Raw genomic sequence first — 22,016 nt, forward strand, 5'->3', positions numbered from 1 at the left:
ATTATGTTGTGCTTCATATCTTTCTGCATCATATAATCCTAATACTATAACCCCCATTTTATAGGTGATTAAAATTCAATAATTGTGTAAATTTTGTAACAAAGAGATTTTCTTTTCTAGAAACTTATATTTTTACAATTATATATATATATATAAACTCATAGATTCGAAAAAAATTTCAAAACTAAAACATTGGACCAAAAGGATTAGCCTAACATAGACCAGTTGGCCGTTTAAAAAAAAAAGGATGGTGCAACCAGCCATGTTTATAATTTATAAACCTACCAAATTTGCAAATTCAGCTGAAACATTTTGTGCTGTAAACACCAATGAAAGCCCATAGACCACGGGCATTAAGCTGCTAAGGTTAAAAATTCAAGGCAATTGACACTTTCACTTGTTTTCCAAAGTAAATGCCATGGCCAGATTTCGATGAAACTTAAAAGAGCATCAGATTTAAGATTTAAGATTTCAGAACATCAACTCCGATCTCATATGAATGATCTAATAAAAATTTCCACCATGACGCTTAATAGGTATGAACTTCAAAAGAACGAAAACAAGTCACTTTCATAGCATTGGATGAATAAAAATCTCTACATGCTCTTAGTAAAAGAAACAATATTTATAGAACTAAACAAAATCAAGATCAAACTTTGGTCCGAACCACTTAAACAGCCTTAGACCATCAGCAATACCTCGTGGAAGAATGAAAGCGAACGAAAAGATATGAGGTTCTTGGTCTTAGGTCTCCATCTGTCTAACAATACATAAATTCATCGAGACTGCAATTATAACTTATATCATGCTTATGGCTTTGACATCTTAATTTCTTTTGTTATATACACGGTAGCCAACTTGAAGGAGAGAGCATTTACCGAAACAAAATGATCCCAAAATGAAACTAACAGTTGATGCCACATTGCCCATTAGCAGCAGCTTTTGTAGCATCAGAGGTGAAGGGGTCGATCCGCACCCACAGCAAGGAGAAGATAGAAGCGAGAAGAATAGACCACACGATGACAATTGTAGGGGTACGATTTTGACGACCCAACAAACCCTTTAAGAAAGGGTACAAATGGGCAATAACCCATATAGCAAAGAAAAGCTTGCCAAAAAGTGGACCCCAGGATTGATAACCACTGTTTATCGCATACGATACACCAGCCACAATACCCACCAAGTTCACAATGAGTACTGTGGTTGGAGGAATGAGAAGGGATGTCCATTTGAAAACATAAAGCTCTGCAAAGTCGCCATCCTCATCAGATGCCTTTGAAGTGACAGTAAAGTTGGTATCAATTCCGGCAAGCACCTTTAGAAGACCCTGGAAGACAGCAAAGAGATGAGCTGATGTCCCACCAATGACCCAGAATTGTTCATTTCTCCACCAGTCTTCAATACTGACACCACTCCACCTAAGCTCAAGTATTCCAGTAGCAAAAATGGAGACGAAAAGGAGAATGAACCACATGCTAGCAAAGTTGCTTATCTGCATAAAAATTGGAGGAAAAACATTACTGCACAAGGCATTTGTAAAATATCAGAGGAAAAAGTACATAGAAGATTGCAGGGTTAGGGATGTAAGAGGAAAGTCTATTCCAAAGCAAAGTGAAGCTATAATAATCACTTACCTCAGGAATAATAAATTTTCCTGTCAAAAGGCAAAAGGCTGGAAGCATACAGTAGGCAAGCAAAGGAATAGAGGTAAGGGGGTAAACAATTGTGTTAATGTATGCCAATCTCTCCAGAAGCTTCAATCTTCCATTGTAACCATACCATATGGGGCAATGCCTGCTCAGCAAAATCTCAATAGAACCCAAGGCCCATCGAAGAACCTGGTTCAAACGGTCAGAAAGATTGATAGGAGCAGACCCCTTAAATGCCGGACGAGGAGGCATGCAATAGATTGATATCCATCCACGAGCATGCATCTTAAAACCAGTCAAAATATCTTCTGTAACGGAACCATAAATCCATCCAATCTGGTGACAGGAAGAAAAAAAAAAAACCAAGTTAATGCATGTAAAAATGGACACTGGCTTAGTTACTACTAAAGGGCATGACACCTCACTAAACTGACCTCTTTACCCCATTCAGTCTTGTCCTCATATCCACAACTAATAACATGGATTGCTTCTTTTAAAAGAGATGCAGGATTGGTTGATGGTGGAATGCCTCCTAGTTCCATGAAGGTAGCTGCAATAAATACCGGAGACTGACCAAATCGCTTCTCTAAGCTCTTCTGGGACATGAGAAGAGACCTTTCATCATCATATCCTGCAGAACATTATGAATGAAGTTAAAACCACACAGAGCACGGGCATCCTAACACTACCGGTCATTGATTTCATCTTCATCCTCAACTTAATCAACATGGAATATCCACTATCCAAAATACTTTCATATAAATGAGTTTCTGAGTGACCTTGAATAATGTTGATGCTGGAAAAATACGATGTAATGGAAAATTTATGGCAGCCATGCAGAAAAGGTAAGTCCCCACAATATTTCATGTATAACCAAATTGATAGGATCTAGAGCTGATGCAGACAAAATCAAATCAATTGGAAATAATAATCAGAAAATAATAGAGTAGTTTTGATGAAATCCTACCTTCAACACCCTCCTCAATATCTTCCATATTGAAAATAGGGATGGTGGATTCAGTTCTCTTAGCTGCCCTTTTCTTGTCAATGTATTTTTTATTCCCACTCTTTCCCTTCTTTCTTGAACCACAACAACTCTTAACAATAATATTTGGTTCCAAATCAGCTTCTGTCAAAACTGGATCATATCCATATAGAGCTTGCCTGTTGAAACAACAACCAGTTCCCACATAGACTGGACCTTGGATACCATCAAACCCTTTCAAGTTAATCTGCAAAATAACAAGTACAAAATGAACTACCATTCCCCTTTAAGTAATTATTAATCAGAAATAAATTCTACCCTGAGGCCAAATTAAGTGGGCCATACATCGAAGAACACAATATTCCTATTGGCATATCGATCATGCAAGTCAATGCCATCAAAACGTTGTGGGAACTGCACATAGCATGTCTTCTTTCCAAGGACAGGATCCATCAAGAAACACATAGCTTCTTTAAGAGCTTTACTGTTATTGAAGTAGTGATCACAATCGACATTCAACAAAAATGCTCCATTGGTAAGGACAGCTGAAACTCGAATCTGCAAATCAAAAGATAACCCAGATTGGAAAATGCAATTGATTCTAGCCCTAGAAAGTTGCATGTGCCAAAGATCTAAAATCCTGATGTGAAACATGCCCAAACATCTATGTGATACATTCCTCAGTAAAGAATATCCAGCAAAAGGACCGGCAGGATCATTGCAAAGGTGTGTATCAGATGTAAATATTATGCTCTAAAACACTTTGGTTTCATGATGCATTTATGATATACAGAGTGCCCCAAGAAGACCAGAGGACATCTGTGACAGCTTCAGGGAAAACATAGTGAAACTGAAAAAAAGGCTGAGAATGGCATACCAAAGCATTCATGGCTCCAGCTTTCTTGTGGTGTTGGAAGCCAGGTCGCTTCTCACGAGATACATAGATAAGTCGAGGTAGCTCATTTCCATCAGTATCAAGCCCCCCACTGTGGCCTAAAAACACCTGTCATTCAAAAAAACATACATTATAAAATGGAAAGAACCATGATAGCAAGAAAATCAGAGCCAATTTATATAGACACATCTAGGCAGCAGGATGATACCTGTATCATTCCTGGATGATCTCTTGGATTATTTCCAGGCCATGGTGTACCATCCTGCATTGTCCAACCTTCTTCGGGCATTTTCTGAGCTTTGGCAACAAGGGCATTGATCCGCACCTTGAATTCTTCATATTCTCTCTGTTGAAAGAAAATTTTACTTTTTCCATGTTAAAGAACGTAACAGGCACTTCTTTTTTCTGGTTTAATAGGAAGCAGTGGATAGAAGGGAAATCACTTTAGATTTATTCGCTTTAAAAGTTAGCCTTTCACTTGATGCCCTATGAGGATTTGTTTCTCCAGCTATTTGTTTATTTTCAGCAGTGACTGACAGAAAAGCAAAAGTATGAATGAAGGCCTGGAGTATTTAGAGCAAGGCTTACCAGGAAAAACCATAAAAATGGCATTTACTTAAAAAATTATCCAAAGGTCCTAACAACTGTTTTTATAGGTCTGTGAATGTTTCACAAGGCACTAACAATATTCTTTACGGTTTTATTTTGTTTTGAATGTTACCTCCAATTCAAATATTCTTATATTTTACCACTATGTCATTCATCTCAAGATATAAACCACATTTGCATCATGTTGAAAGAAATCTAATTCTAGGTTAACCCAAACTTAAACTAAATGCTTTCCAAACCAAAACCATGAAAGTAAAATTTTGGAAAATCTGTGTGGAAAAACTTAAAGTGACAATTAAAGAACTTCTCAGGAAAACATTTAATATATACCCAACAACATAACACATGCATAAACACAATTATGTATCTTTACACTGACCTTCATTGCACGGCGTTCCTTCACAAAAGACGGCTGTATCTTGTCCTTTAGATAATCAATCTTTTGAGCAAAATAAAACTCAGGAGCTCTAGGCTCAATGTTGTGCTTCTTGCAGAAAGGCACCCACTTCCTTGCAAACTCAGCAGTTTCAGAGAGGGCTTCAAAAGTCAACATAGCTGAACCATCATCTGAAACATAGCAAGCTACTTTGTCCACAGGGTAATCCACTGCAAGGATTGACAATACAGTGTTCGCTGTGATAAGCGGAGGCTCTTTGAGTGGATCCACTGTACTGACAAAAACATCTACAGGGGCTAGCTGTGATGGTTCCCCTTCCCGGTCATATCTAGCAAATAAAACCTACCACTATTAGGGTACAAACAGGCAACGTTACCAACAACACACACAGGCACATAGAGAGAACAAGAGCTTTTCAGCCATATAACCAACAATCTATCAGTGAAAGTCATAAAACTGACCTCAAAGCTAGCCTATCAAGGAAGGTCTCACGATTGATAGGAGACCACTTTGGAAACTGATCCAGAAGCCAAGATAAAGCAAACCAAATCTCACAGATAACAGATGTAAGCCACAAAGGATATGCATCTTTCACCGGATGAGTTGTACGATATTGCAAGAAAAAGCCCAAAATGATAAGCCGGAGAATTATCACAACACGATAAGGGGTCAAATGAGATGAAGAAATAGGCACCACACGACTCAAAGGTTGACGAGCATCATCAGCCCTGTTGCAAAAGAACTACCAAATGTTAAAATTAAATGCACATGTAAAATGCATAGATGAGAGCAACTGAGTGAAAATCATATCAATTCTTTCTTCAAAATCAGAAAGAATGGACATAATATGCATCTACAGATAGAAATATAATATAGCGATAATACCCAAAAATCAAATTTAACCAAAAATTTGAGAAAAAAAACAATTAAAATGAAGAAATATCAATCAATGTAATTTATAAGGTCATAAAGACATAAAAAGGCACTCAAAGAGAAAAGAGTAAATTAATTTTAGTTTAATTCCAGAGAAGATAAACTCACATTTGCAGTTCCTCCCCATTTGAACCAGTTCCTTCTATATCTCCTTTACCTTCAGGGTATCTACCGGTCATCTGCATCACATTTTTCTCCTGTTTGAGTTTCCAACTTTCGACCCTTTCCTTCCAATCAACATTCCCAAGGCCATAAGAATTCAAGTCCTTTGTTGGGTCCACAATTCTCACCGGGACTATAAGAACAGATGGCATTATCAATTGAGATCATAGAACCCTTCAAAAGAATTTGAAAAAGCTAGAAAAGAAAGCCAAGAACATAATTACCCGGCTGCCTTGGGTCAATATAAGGAGATGAACTAACATTCCTTTCAGGAGGGCCCAAAGGACCTGATGTTGTTCGGACAGATTGATTGTCTGGTGTAGCACATGGAATTTCTCCAGAAACCTGAAAATGTTAGCTTATCAATGAGCATAAATGATCAATTGCTAGAAAATTACCAAATGACATAAAAAGTAGATGACTCTTTAATCTCATAGCATTAATCACCAGAGAATATAGTATTAAAGCTAGTTAGTTCACCAATATAAAAAGTTTTTCTTAAGATTAAATCAAATCAGGCTATACATAAGAGTTTAACAGCTAATGAAAAAGCTAGCAAGCTTGCAATGCATATAACTACTGTTCATAAGTGAAAAGTTATATGGGAAATTTAGCAAGAGGATTAGAAATCCTAAAAAACCGAGCAAGTTGAAATGATTTTCTCAATTAAAATCTGATTAGGATAAACCACAATGGATTACTTGATTTTGCACGGCTTATTTTCCCAACTTGGATACTGCAACTTAGGAATTGAAACGGCGGAGTTTAACCACCCACCGGGTAGATGAGAGGGTATTTAGAGAAGAAACAAATAATAACATCTGTGCAAACTACATGCAAACTTCATAGCATCAATAGGGACAGAATCACATAAAACACTTACCGTACGGCCATTGGTGAGAAGGTGGATTGGTTGTTGAGGTTCAAGTCTAGAGGAAGAAGAAAGATCCACATCTTCACCCTGCCACTGCCGTCTTGCCTTACTGTGTCCCTGAGCATAATCAAGCTCATTCTCCAAATCATCAACATCTTCCTCATCATCATCTCCCTCCACTCGAGGACTCCCTGAAACATTGAGACATTACTTACTTCACCCATGATATAAAAACTTAGAAGCTAAATCATAAAATGAAATTCACAAAAGAAACAATCAAACAAACAGCAAACCTTTATGCCTCTTATATCTTGTCTTGCACTGGGGACAACACTGAGTTCCATCTTTCCGTTCATACTCATAACAAGCACGGCAAACTGGGAAGGCACACTCATTGCAAGCAACAAAGACATCACCGGCGGCAGTGAGTCCAACATTATCACCACAGATCTGGCATGTCTGTCCATTCAGATTCTTCAGCGGTTTAGGCTGCATTTTAAAAGGACAATGAACACTGTTAGAATTCTTCTCTTTTTTGAACACTGAAACCAAATAGAGTCATCGGCTTAAATAGAATATCAAGTAGACACGTATAATGTCTAATAAAATCAGAGCCACACCAAATCATCGACTTTGAATAAGACAATGCAGTAAATTCAGAACTTCATCACATTGCTGTACGGAGACAAAACCATAATTCTACTTATGAGTTTATTGACTATAAAAAAAAAAAAAAAAAAAAAAAAAACAACATCAAATCTCAAGATCCAATTATGATCACTACCCACATGTTCAGTTCATCAGTCAACCAAAGCAAAAAACAAAAAAACAAATTAACACTGAAAATTTACTTTCACCAAACTAATATTTAGATCTAAAAAACGACTACCCATTTTCCAAATCAAGGAAATAGTCTAAACCTGTAAGCTGAAAAGTCACTTTCCATGAGAACAAACTCAGATCTTAACACCATAATGGAAGTCAGATAAAAAAAATCAAACAAGAGATTGTTGCTAGAAATGGGCAGGCTTAAAACACAAACCCCACTATCAGAATCATGGCGAATCCGAACCAACTCGTTCCTCCGGTGAGACCCGGCCACCATTCCCGCACTTGCTTCCATGGTTTTTTGCTTCTTTCACAGATCAAGAGAGAACAGTTATCGATGAAAATATACGAGCACGGAGGGCTGAGAAAAACTGTGAAAATCTTCGCCCACTTAACACGCCATTTCTGTCTTCTCTCTATTCATTATAGCTATGTCTGTGCATAATATTCTCTCGATCATAAGCTCAATGGCTTGTCTTTTTATCACTTTTTTTTTTGTTTATTTTATTGTCTTTTTATTTTGTGTGTGATGTAAGGATATTCTTTTTCACCGGGTGAACCAGTTGCTAGCGACTGCCCACTACCTGCTGCGCTCGGCTTGCTCATTTCATACCCAATATAGCTGGCTCAGCCTAACTTTCTTGCTTTTCTGGATTAAAATGAAAAAAAAAAAAAAAACTTATTTAGAAAATTTTTTAGACAAAAATAAAAACTTATTTAGGAATAATTTTTTTGAGACAAAAATAAAAACTCTTTTTACTTCTAATAACTATTATGAAAAATGCCAACAACAATATAGTTTATTGATAAATATTAAATTTTTAATTTTAATTATTAAAATTTATTTCTTAATAATCTTAAATATAAAAAATATCATTATAAAAGTGATTTTTTTTCATTTTTAAGTATCACTTTCTTTCCTTAACACGTATACGAGCCTGATTTGATCTTATAACTCATACAATTTATTTTTATCGTAAAATTAAAATTAAGATGAAGATAAATTTTTTTTACAATAAAAGATAATCTTTTTCTTATTTCATAAATCATATTTAACTTATCTCTATATTTCAACTTTATCTTCAATTTATAATTTCTAAATTTACTTTCTAATTTAAAAAATTTTTTATCCATTAAAACGTCTCCTTTAGAAGTTAAAATTACTTTATAAATTTTAAAGTGCTCTATCTTATATGCACTAATATGTACATATAAATATGACTCTAATTTATTTTCTTTTATTATAACTTAAATATTTATATTTTGTTAACGTTAATAAAAGTATTGAATCGGTTTAAATTAATTGAATAATCTATTTACATTAGTTCAATTCATGTATTTAAGTTTATATTATTTATATTATTTAAATTTATTAATAATTAAATATATTTAAAAATTAAAATTAAATAATTACCTGAAAATGATATATTTTTATGAACTCAATTAAATTTAACTCTAATTTAAAAAAATTTACCCAAAACTTGATTTAAGTCTAGCTGTCGGTGGACACATCTGGTATTGTAGTACTACTATTTTTCGGAGCTAGCAATTTAGCTTAGCCACCAGTCCACCAAGGCTCGTAAGCCACGTACAGCTGCTGTCCAAGTCCAACAAAAACTAAAGGAACTTACAGTGTACTTATGTGAGTTCAATGACATGTCAAATCATCATTGGTTTACTGGTAGAAAACAATGAAATTCAGCTTTACCATTCCCTAAACAACCCAATTATAATATTACACGTGTTCTTTGCCCGTTAACCAGTTTCTTTCAGGGAAAAAGACAATAGCGAGACTTTCTAAAATGTTTTTCTTTGCTGGTAACAGCCTGTTCTTAATTTTACCGGCTATTGCCGGTACTTCCTATCTGCCTCTCCATTGGCTGTCGGTGGACTCAATTTCTCCATGTCGGATTAAAATTTTTATTTTTTTTGGGCTTTCAACTAATTACGAATTTACAATTATACCCTCTTATCGTTCCATTTTGCAAATGTCAATCATATTCATTTTTTTATGGCTTTGCTCGAAGTGAAATTATTTTTAATATATTTTTTAATATTTTGTACTTTTTTCCTTGATTGAATATTAAATTTTTTTAATCCTGAATATTACTAATTGATATTACTGCATTTAGTATAGGAGTTTAAACAATAGGATATTGTTTTGCTTTTGTTCCATTTCTTATACAAAACATGCTTTTAGTTCTGGAGTGGGAAATGGATAATAAAATCAAAGCAGATTTATTTGTTAGGGACTCTAGGCTTAGGGTCAACATTTAGCAACAGCTGAAGATATTATCTTATTTATAACAAATAAAAATATGAAGCAAGCAAACAATATGATAATTCATCCCTTTAAAATTTATATTTTATAATTTAAATTTTAATTCTATTTATTCATATAATAAATTTTAAAAATTAAAATTCTCAAATTCTAATAATTACAATAATTACAACTTTTTTATATCAAATTATGATTTTTTTTATGAAAAATTCTTTTTGATATTTTATTCCTTAAACAGCACAAAAAATTTGGAGTGGGTGGGTTGTAGATAATAGCTATCCTGTGGGAGTGAAGACGGGATTATCTTGAAGTTGAAGACCGAAGAAGAGTGGATTCGTTATTATGAATCATCTGCTAGTTTGATGATAAGCATCAAGTGTAAATTTCAAGTGGAAGCAACTTTTCCAGTGTCGTTAAACATAAAGTTTAATTGAGATTTTTGTTTTTAGTGATGGCACCTTAACAATATCTTTTAATAGGGATAACGTCATCAATTTTTTTAAATTATAATAAATATTTAATATAATATTTTAATTTTAAAAATATTTAATATGATATTTAAATTATAAATATATTAATTAAAATAATATTTAAAAATTATTTATTAATTACATGTCATAATTTAAAACTAATCACATTAAAAATAGTATCATTAAAAGTAAAAAAAATTAAAAATTGATTCAAAATCGTAATATTTAATTTTTTAGATTGATTTTTTTTATTTAAAATTTTGAATCGAGAAATAAAAATAAAAATAATCAAATCAAATTATATTTTTTATAATTTTTATTATATTTTAATTTTTTATAAAATAAAAATAATTGTTTTACATATAAATATATTTAAAGATATTAAAAATTATATTAAAATAATAGACAAAAAATAAATTTTAAAAATTAATGATATGAATCAAATAAATAAAATTCAATTCATATTTAATCAATGTCAACAAATCTAAATCAAAATTTAAAAATTTATAATATTATATATTATTTTAAAAAATTAAATTAAATCATATTAGAACATATAACATCTTTAAATATTAAATTAAATATTTATAAATTTTAAATATTTAATTATAATTCATGAGCTATTAGTGCATTAACCGTATTCATTACAATTATAAGAGTTTTACCAATTGATTCTGTTGTTGCCGACAGATAGGGTGACACCTAGAGTTGGCATCAGGGCGGGGCGGGTCGGATTTTTGCTTCCCCGCCTCTGACCCGAAGCCTTAGTGCTTTTATCCGATACTCGACCCATCCCCGTTCGGAGGTTTTAGTGAAAAAACCCGACCCCGACCCGTTACAAATATTATTTACTTAAATGAAACCCGACCCGAATTTAGTTTATTACCAATTTAAATTTTCACATGAAACAGCATTTGTAACAGACAAATACATTTAGATCATGGGGCATAATTTAATGTAGATTTATAGTCAAATTCTAACTATAAAAATAGTCAAATTTAAATTTTCAAATGTTGTAACAGACAAACACATTTAGACCATGAAGCATAATTTAATATGAATTTATAGTCAAATTCTAACTATAAAAATAGGCTGCAGTTAAAGATACAAGTATATATTCATCCAATTATAAGAAGCATCAAGCAAACACCTACAAGACCTCACAACAGCTTCCAGTTCAAACATAACAACTTCCAGCTCAATCACAACAGCTTTCAGCTCAAAAAATGTTGTCACTAAGGCACTTCTAGAAATATTAATATTTGATAAAAATTTTTCCATCCAATCTTCTAAAAAACACCTTCTCTGTAATAAACTAACTATTTTAAAAATATTATTATTAAAAATGTTGTATTATTCTTAAAAAATATGGAAATAAATGAAACTTATCTTAAACATTATCAAAAAGAGAATGCACACCATTTATTGTCCACTAAATAACAGAAATGCATGATTAATTTTTAGATTACCAATAAATAATGAGAAAAAGGCTAAAGCAGTAAAGTTGGATGTGATACACTATACAATATTCACTAGTTCATCGACATGACCAATAGCAATAGAAGTGTCATGTACCTTTTGTCCAAATCATAATAAATCATTTCATCATCACTAAGCTCCATATCATCATCCTCCTCTAACCATACTAGTCCTATAAAATAAAACAATAAGATGAATAAATAAATCTCATAAAATAATATATTTAAAAACAATAACATAAAAAATAAATTAGTAAAAAAGGATAATATTATTTACCAAACTAGTTATCTTTTCCTCAATCTCACTCTCATCAATATCTCATAGAAAGACTTTTCTTCTAATGAAATTGACCATACAAATGAAATAATAAAATATTAACAAATAATATATAACAACAAAATATAATAACTAACAATATGTTAAAATAAAAATAAAATTGCATAATATTCATTACTGTACCTTTTTTTTCAGCCCATAACTAATTTTAACAACATGTTAAAGCTTCTATAGTTGATGGATGAAGTCTATTGCGTTGCGCACTCACCAACCTCCCTCCAGTACTAAAAGTAAACTCTGAAGCAACAGTAAAAATTAGTATGGCATAAATATCTCTAACAATAAGTTGTAAGATTGAAAATTGAGGTCCAGTTAGTTTCCACCAATTCAATATATCAAAATTCCCTTCTCTTGGTATGACTTCTTTATCCAAGTAACGATCCAACTTTGATTTTACTTTTGATTTCTTCTTTTTTTCCTTGAAACAAAATCATCACAGTCTCTCAAATTTCTGAATTCAGTAGCACCAACACAATCTAAAGATGAAAAGCTTGAAATAAAAGGTCCTTCTTCCTTTTTCAAAGCCAATTTCTCCTCATACTCCTTAAGCAAATCACGACATATTTGCACAATCCTTTTTAATTTTAAATTCAGCATTTTCTCTATAAATCTTTTCAAAGTAATACTCCAACAACTCTATTTTGTACCTTGGATCTAAAATTGTGGCAACACCCATTATACCATACACATCATTCCAATATTTTTCAAATTTGCCTAACATGCTCACAGCCATACATGAAATAATTCTATTGGAATGCATAATCCATTCATTCAATGCCAATCTAATTTTGCAAATATTAGGAAAATAAAGATTTACAGTAGCATATTTTGTGCCAGAAAACCCTTCAGTGATATCATAAAATAATTTCAACTTCTCATAAACCTCAATTGCAATGATCCAATCATTTTCAGTTGACAAATATTTATATAAAGGATCACTATGTAATTGCACACAATGAGAAAAAACATCTTTATAAAACAAAGTTGTTCAAAGCATCAAGTAAGTAGAGTTCCATCGTGTTTTGACATCAACACACAATTTTTTTAAAGTTAAAATACGCAATTGACGTGCTGCCTCTTCAAATTTTTTCCACCTCTTTAGTGTAGCATCCCAAAAAAGGACACTATCACGAATTTTTTCAATTCCATCTCCAATCATATTCAATCCATCTTTCACAATCAAATGCAAGATGTGTGCACAACAACGCATATGAAAAAAAAGCTCCATTAAACAAAAGTGCATCACAATCAATTCTATCAATTAACAACTCAATAACACCATCATTCACACTATAATTATCCACTGTAATAGATGAAAGTTTTCTAACAATATTCCAATCTAAGAAACATTTCATCAAACTTGAAGCAATGACCTCTTTCGTATATGGAGTTGGCACATATTCAAACCTAATTAAACAATTAATTATTTACACTAATTTAATAATTAATTCAACAATAATAATTACTTAATAAAAAATAAATACTATCAAAATAAGATAATTTAATAAAATATACCTGATGATGCATTTTTGTAAGTTTCATTGATTATCGATGTAATGAGCAATGACAGCCATGTATCCTCTTTTTTGGTGATCAACAGTCAACATATCAGTGGTAATAGCAATTCTCCATTCATTAGCTTCTAATTTGGATATTGTTTTTGCCTTTTCTTCTTTGAAAATCTTTAAAATATCATTCTTTATAGTATTTTAAGAAGGCATAGCAAACAAAGGTTAGAGACTGTAAGAATACTTTCTAAATTGCACATGATCAACCATTGATAAGGGATATTCGTGCATGATTATCATGTTGGTAAGCTCCCTCCTTGTGACATTTTGATTAAAGAAAAAGTTTTTTAGTGTTACTTTTTCATCTACCTTCCTTTGATTTGCTAGCAGCACTTGTTGACGAATATCCATTTGAAATCGCTTACTGCACCTCTCTGAATGATCACGCAAAGACTTGTTCCATTTTTAGAAGCACCACCAAGTTTTTTCTTACAATAATTGCATATTGCCTTCCATTCATTATTAATCTTCTCTTTTTTAAAATGTTTCAATACTTTTGATTTTAGCTTACTTGAGTTATACCAACTATCATCAACTTCAGCACCATCGTTAGTCACACTTAGTGATGGAGTTATATTTTCATTAGATATTGAAATGGGAGTTTGTTGAATTGGTGATTGATGTGAGGTAGAAGTAAAAGGTGTTGGGGAACACGAATTATCTCTCAAATTAGACATTTTACCTTCATTCATAAAAAAGAAAAATTAGATTTAATTCTACTGAAACAATTAAAAAACAAACTTAGAATCTAAGTAACAAAAAAATTAGAAAAATTCATTCCATAAAAAAAAGTAAAAAATAATCCTACCATGTACAACTTAGCATACACCTTTAGGTTGTTCACTTAGCATGCAACTTTAGCCAAATAAGGAGGCTAATTAACATATAAAACAAGTTAAAATATTTTCATTTGTCTTCACTAATGTAGGAAAATCAAATTTCTACAAGCACGATATTTTCAAAGGGCATAAATGGTTTAGGATTGTATATTGATATATGCGCATGTAATGAATGAATTTCAAAGCTTAAGTGGCCTTGTAATGGCTCGTAACTAATGATGTAAGAAAATTAAGATAGTGTTAGTAGATATGAGGTCATCTGATCAAGGGCCCCTATACATTTCAATGATTTTGCTATCTAAGATAGGGAAAGAATTAGGATAAGCTGATAAGGGTAAATTTCCCAGTCTTTTAGGTGCTTTATATTTAGGACATGTTCCTTTGAAATAGTTGGTTTCTATTGCATCCGATAATTCATGATTAATTTTTTAAGAGTACAAATTTATTGAGGAAACAAAAATTACATACTTGACAAAACTGACAGCCTTAATCCTTAGGACAGTCTCCCATTATGCTACCTAACTAGACAAGTGAATCAAAGCCAGTAATGCAACTTAGAAATAAAATATAGTACTGAATTTCTTATATTATGGTCTCTATCATTTTTTTTACTCTCTTGTGCTATGCTATATATTCTCACCTTTTTTTTTCATTTAGTTACCATGCAAGCTCAGCGTGAAGCCCCTCCTGATATGATACGTAGAGATAAGTTCTTAATTCAAAGCATAGTTGTCCTAGTAAAAGCAACCAATGAAGACATTATGTCTGCCACAGTAAGTGATTTTTTTGTTTTTCTTATGCTTAATTGATAATAATAGTAAGTGACTTTTGCACATTATTTTGCTTGACAGTTTGTCAAAGATAGTGGAAGATATATTAAAGAGAACAAGCTTAAATCAATTACAAAAGAGCTAGTATTCAATGAATCAAGGAATAGATTATGATGTTTCAATTGCAAAAGAGCCAATAATCATTTTTTAGAGTAAAAGGTCCCCAGTATCCCAATTTTATACTTCTTGATTAATTGGTTTTTAGGATTTGGTTTGGCCCCAACGTATTAACTTGGTTTGGTTTTTATTTTTGTGGATTGCTTCTAGAAGCAAAAAAAAAAATTTTTTTTTCAAGAATTCAATGTTTCAAATGTAATTTTTTAAATAAAAAAAATGTATGGTTCTATTTTTACATGTTCTAATTACTATGTTGTTGTTAATGGTATGTTTTTTTATTTTCCTATGTAGTGATTTTTTGGGATGTAAAAGGCAAGTAGCAAAAAGTAATGACCAGAATGAGACATGTGTTTTTAATAGTTGGCTAGCCTGGTATACTTGACTTAAATGTTAAAGTTGAATCTTGAGACCTCATGGTAAAGAGGGTTTATTCAAATAGTTGATTATCATTAGGGTGATGGCATGTGTAGGCCAAAGTCAGTGTGATTCAAGGTTAATAAATCATGTTTTGGATTTCAATTGCTTTTCGGTTGTAACAATTTATGACTGCTGATAGTTACAAAATCATGTAATGAACATATGTGAGGATGATGGCTCAAGATAGTAGTATAGCTATAAATCTATGAATGTTGGTTTAAACTGTTATCATGGTAAAACCATGTCCAGATAAACCACAAATTTGTAATCTAATTCTAAGCCTCTTAGGAACAAGTTACCCAATCTTGGTGCATAACATATACAACCTATGAAATGAGACTAGTGGTGGAACTCTCACTTTAATGTAGTCTACCTGTACTTTTTCACATCATTTAATTCTTCACTCTATGTGGTTAAGAATTGAAATTCTAATATTAACTCAGGTTTCTTTACATATTGGTTGGATATTTAAGACATCTTGTTTATATGTAATTTTATGTATTATCAGAACAGAGGAAGAGTAAGTTGGCTAGCCAAAATAGTGAAAAGCTGCATCAAGAATTCGAGTCTTTGAGGAATGAGTTTGAGATGACAGTTTAAAGATTGGATAAGCAAGAGGCTCAACATGACCAAGAGCTAAAAAATCTAACACTTCAAAAGGAAAAGGTAAAGAGGCTAACATTAAATATACTGATAAAAAATCAAGCCACTGTATTATTTGCTCACTCTGGAATGAAAATACTTAAAATTCTATGCAACATGATCTATTTCGCATCAAATTATAGTATTTTTGTTTAATTATGGTTATTCTTTTCCTCTTCTTAGTGACAAGTTAAACTGATGCATTAACTCTCTTACAGTCGAAAGCTCCAAGCTCTATGAACAGTGACTAAGCACTAATTGTACAGCTTGATGATTTGAAAAAAGAGTTGGATGAAAAGGTGGATGAATTGCAATGTTGGATAACTTAAACTAAACTCTTATACTTAAAGAGCGTATGAGTAACCTTGAGCTGCAGCATACTCTCAAAAAATTGATAAATGTAAGAGTTCATCTTATTCAGAGAAATGATGACCCATTCTATTTACCCTATGTCAAATTTCGATTGCACCAAATTATTGATGAACTGATTTCATGTTACTGAAATATAGGGTTTTCATGTTACTGGAATAAAGTTGGGATTATTGAACCACTGTAGATGGTTAGATCTACTTTGTCCATTTTTTTAGCCCTTAAAGTCAAGTTATACATATATGTACTTGTATGTGTGATTGCATTATCTTTTAAAGGAAAATATATATTCTTTTTAATCTAAAAGTGAACTTGAAGAGATTTTTTGTTTGAATACGAGATTTAAACATATACTTCAAGTCCATTGATGAATTTTGTACCTAATACCTCTAAGAAAATTAATAAATTATCAATGTTCTCTTCACTGCCTAAGGTTGCCAAGGTTGAGGAGTCAAAGATGATAAAGCCTATAAAGGATATGGAATGGAAGCCAAGGAAGATATGTTCTATGCGAAGGATTTAAAGCCAATGAAGGATGTAGAGCTGAAGCTGAAGAATGATATTAATATTGAGGACTTAAAATTAATAAAAGACATTGAGCTGAAGAATAATGTTAATGTTAAAGACTTAAAATTAGCAAAAGATAGTGAGCTGAAGCTAAAGAATAATAATTTCAATAGCAAGGAGTCAAATGTAGAATCAAAGCCAGTGGAGGATATTCTTGATACTAAAGAACTGAAGTCAGTGAAGGAAAATGAGTTCAATGCATTGAAGGATGGCGAGGTGGAAACATTGAAGACTATAGAGGAGATAAAGTTCGCTAAAGATATGGAGGAAATGAAATCAAAACTAAATTACCTTGAATCTAAGCTAGCCAATGTAAGTTTATTTATATGACAAAGAATGATGTTTAATACTGACAGTTAAAAAATAAGGTTGAATTATATTTTGTCATCATTAATTCACATCTGTTGTCATGCCGTACTATAAAGTTTCAGTAACACCATAGGTAATTTCCTTTTCAGGCTAAAGCTACCATTTCAAAATTGATAGAGGAGAAGAGGTTAAGCACTTAAGAAAGGAAGATCTTACAAGAAGAACTAGTAAGTTTTCTATTTATGCATTCTTCTTATAGGTCCTTGTTATATGTTCCATATCACGTGTTCAGTCATGGACAGTCCACATCAAGCGCCCTAAGACACTTGATAACAGAAGCAAGCTCAACAACCACACTTGCCTGCAACACTTGCAGATAATTCTTAACAAATTCCCTTAGTTTCGACTTAATAATTCCAATTTTTTTCAAGTAACCTATGATAGGTATCATGTTTTTATGCACACTACAACCATTCATTAAAGGGTATTCATTTGATATCATCAACAGTTAATCCAAGTCTCTGTAAAAACTCAACACACTCGACATAACCTTAACACTAGAGGGTAATTCTAGATTCTCTAATTCATCAGAGATTATTCCTAAGGTTTTAAATGAAAATGAAGAGATTGATTTACCGGTAAAAAAAAATTTGATACTTGTAAATAAAATCTATAAAAGAGATGACTTTGGTTTATCTTAAAACTGCTGTCTGTTGGTAGCCTGGTACTAATGGAGATTACTTAAAGGAAGTCTCAACTGTTGCAATTTTTATTTCTCAGAAGAGGAAACGATCACTCCTAGGTACAAATAATTGGTCGACCAGTCTGTCTTTCTATCCTGTTGACTTTCCTTTTTCTGGCTTGATGGTTTTTTTTGCTGAAACAGAGGAAAGATTCAAAGGAAGAAAACTAAATAGATGAAAGTTAAATGGATGAAAATAAGTGGGATGGCTGGAATTGGATAGGTGGATGAGAAATTTTAAAGAGATAAGAAGAGATGAGAAAGATGGGATGATTGGATGGATGAAAAACAAGAACACCGAAAGAAATCAAAACTCAGAAACCCTAAAAAAAATTACATATATATATTAAAGGTATTTTAGTAAATATCTCAAGTCGGGTCGGGTTTCATATAAGCCCGACCTCGATCCGAAATCGATATTTCAAAAAATAAACCCGATTCAACCCGATCTGAAGCCCCTTTTTTCAAGAAAAAAATTTGATCCTAAATGATCGGGTCGGATCGGAACCCGACGATTTCAGGTTAATTTGCCGACCCTAGTGACACCCTACCTAAATCCATAATATTTTTCCACAACCACTGCCATTAAATTAAACTAAAATGATACCCCGTTTTTCGTAGAATCACCTTTTTTTTAAAATATTTATTAAAAAGTTTAAATTAAATATATATTAAATAATAATATTTATTTAAAAATTTAATGTTATTAATAATAAAACTAAAATAATTATTTTAAAATTATTAGTTTTTAAATTTAAAAAATAATCATATATAAATATATTAATTAAAAATATAAATAAATTTATAACTTTAAAATTTTTATTTATAATTAAATATTATAATAAACATAATCTCTATTTTTGCAAAATTTTTTTGTACATAAATAATATGCGGAGTTACTTAGTTGTACAACAATAATTACTTTTTCATATTTTCATTGTAAAAAAATTTTAAAATTTTATATTTGACAAAAATATCATTTCTATCAAATAAAAAAATGAAAAGCAAGTTTCATAAAAAAAAAAATGTAAGCAACAATCTTTGATCCTATAAATGTCTGACAAGTCGCCAAGTGTCAACTTCTTAAGCAACAATGCTTTCTACTCTAAACCAACTTATTCGGTTTTTCTCATTTTTATTTTATTTTATTTTATTACATTTATAATTCCCCATTTAAAAAAAAAAGAAATTTTTTTTAAAAAAATATATATATCTTTTGTTTGAATAATTAAAATTAATAAAAACAAATAAATATTAACAATCATTATTTGAATAAATAATAAATAATTTATTATAATACTTTTTCAATTATAACTTTTTTTATAAAATAATATATAAATATAAATTTGTACTACTTAACTTATATAAATAAATATTTTAAAACAAAATTAAATATGTTTAATATGATAAAATAAATTAATTAGTTATTGATTTACTTTTAATTTTATATTTAATTTAATTTTTTAATTTATTTTGACAATAATTTGATTTATTTTATTGATAAAACTTAAAAAATCATAAAATATTTATAAACTGTGATATTATATAAAACATTCATGCAAAAATGTTTTGGTAGGGAGTATCAATTATATAATTAAATTTAATATCATAACAAAAATATAAATATAATAATTTTTTATAAAAATAAATTTTTTTCAATTTTTCTTTCTTTAGTTTTCCTCGGTATTAAAAAAATAAAAATTAAAAAGAAAAAAAATTATTGAAATTTCATTTTTTTAAAAATTAAAATTTATCCAAATAAATTTTTTTTTCTATTTTCATTATTTTTCTTTCCTTCCTTTCCATTCCCTTCCCAAACGCAGGGTAAGTCCTAAAATTCCAAATTGCCCTTTCCAGCATCAGATGGAATGTATAACCATAAATATATCAGTTGTAATAGTTTTCGTCTTCGTTGTCATAAATTCAAATTTTCAATAATTTTTTTTTGGGAATTCCATCACTAACAGATTGAATCTGTTCATGAAGAGGAAGCTAATAGTTTTGATGATAAAACCCAAAATGACCAAATCTCTTCTTCTTCTTCTTTATCCCATTTTTTTCGTTTTTCATTTGATCTCTTCTTCTTCTTCTTCTTCTACATCCGCTCAGCAATTAATAGTTTCAATATTCCAAAGCCTTAATGAGAAAACTCAAAAAAATTTACCCATTTCTAGTGTTTCATTTTTCGTGCAAATTTCATTTATGAAAAAAGGCACAAGTGTTCAGTCGTAAGTAATTTTAAGCATTCGATTCTGGAGTTTGCAATTTGTTACCGCATATGTTTGACTGATTAACCATTTTCTCCTTCAAGTTTTGTGGTGGACAAAACTTGAAGCGCAAAGTCAAAGGGAATTTCAAGAATTCGATTCTGAAATCTTCGATTTGTTCTTCTAAATTTACACCGATTTTCAACTTAAATTAGAGGTATATATCTAACAAATACTAATTTCCAGTTTTTTAATGTCTGTTGTTTTTTGGTACGAAACTGGGGCTTCATAGATAATCAAACAGTACGAAAAACATAGCGACCTGCTGGATCGGCATATAACAGGTCTTTTAACAAACTCGGAAGCTTTATGGAAGAAAACAAAAGAGGCCTTATTACACAAATTCCTACAACAAAAGTTTTTACTACCAAAGCCAGCAAGAGCGTCTGCACAACGATTTCCTTCCCTGAAAACATGTACCATCCTTTGCTGGTTAAACTCTGTCAGGAGCTTCCTGCAGTCAGAAACCAAAGTTTGGAAAGTGGGGTTAGACTTGTTTTCATTCTTAATCATAGAGATAACTACAGAAGCATCAAGCTCAACTTACAGGTTCTGAATATTCAGGTTTCTAGCCAACAGAAGACCATCCCTTAGGGCCCAGATTTTGGCTAAAATGTTAGTCCTGACCCTAATGAATCCAACAGATCCTGCAACCCACTTTTCCTCATGGTCACGTATAACAGCTCCAGCCCCCGCCCTGCCTGGATTTCCAATCGACGAGCCGTCCGTATTAAGTTTAAGCCACTCATTCTCTGGCGGCTACCATCTTATGGAGATGAAGGACATGAGTTTGGATTTAAATTCTGATTGGTTCATTGCATAGAACTTCCCAGCTTTAGCTCTCCCCAGGATATCGTTTCTCCCCCCGTGACTTTGAAAATAATTTGGTTCAGTTCAATCCATATTTCCCACGAAGTAAACACAAACAAGACATCCCACGAGATAGAAATTAAATAATATTATTTTATTTTATGTTTGTTGTGTGTAAAAATTAAGAATATGATAAAATAATTTTATTTATCGATTAAAATTATTATTTTTTAAAATTTATATAATTTAAATTATTAATATAATTTTTAAAACTTTATTAAAATAAGTTAAATATCATAAATTAAAATTAATCTTTTTCATTTTGAAAAAATTAAATCATCTTATGTAAAAAACAATAATTAAATCTCCTTGCAATTTTATTCCTCTCTTTATGTAGAAACTAAATATAATATAAAATAATTATTATCCCATTTTATCTATCATTATATACACTATACATGGTTTTAAATGCAGTATATAAATGAGAAAAAATTTTTTTATAGTTTCTTTTTTATAGATTTTTTTATTGATTTGGCTATTTTTTATTTTGTAAAAAATTTGAATTTAATATTATTTTCCTTATTAGCTTTTTTAGTATGATTATTAAATTAAAAAAAATAATATCAATATATATATATATA

The 22,016-nt window shown here is 31.1% G+C and overlaps 1 protein-coding gene and 1 pseudogene across 1 annotated transcript; one reads left to right on the forward strand and one right to left on the reverse strand.

Annotated features, from left to right (window-relative positions):
• Nucleotides 1-544: 544 nt before the first annotated feature.
• Nucleotides 545-7,817, reverse strand: LOC111298977 (cellulose synthase A catalytic subunit 1 [UDP-forming]-like). The gene is made up of 14 exons (XM_022893772.2): nucleotides 7,547-7,817; nucleotides 6,798-6,993; nucleotides 6,514-6,695; nucleotides 5,855-5,975; nucleotides 5,577-5,763; nucleotides 4,997-5,263; nucleotides 4,518-4,863; nucleotides 3,738-3,875; nucleotides 3,512-3,637; nucleotides 2,980-3,192; nucleotides 2,617-2,881; nucleotides 2,084-2,280; nucleotides 1,635-1,985; nucleotides 545-1,492 (listed from the first exon to the last, which is right to left on the reverse strand). The coding sequence occupies exons 1-14, from the start codon at nucleotides 7,625-7,627 to the stop codon at nucleotides 905-907; spliced, it is 3,258 nt and encodes a 1,085-aa protein (XP_022749507.2). The 5' UTR covers nucleotides 7,628-7,817; the 3' UTR covers nucleotides 545-904.
• Nucleotides 7,818-14,967: 7,150 nt separating this feature from the next.
• LOC111276358 (vesicle-associated protein 2-2-like) lies at nucleotides 14,968-21,159 on the forward strand (annotated as a pseudogene).
• The last annotated feature ends 857 nt before the right edge of the window (nucleotides 21,160-22,016 follow it).

The sequence above is a fragment of the Durio zibethinus genome, chromosome 18 (genome assembly GCF_047325235.1).
Source record: "Durio zibethinus cultivar Kanyao isolate XHJ-2024 chromosome 18, ASM4732523v1, whole genome shotgun sequence".
In the NCBI taxonomy this organism is placed as follows: Eukaryota; Viridiplantae; Streptophyta; class Magnoliopsida; order Malvales; family Malvaceae; genus Durio; species Durio zibethinus.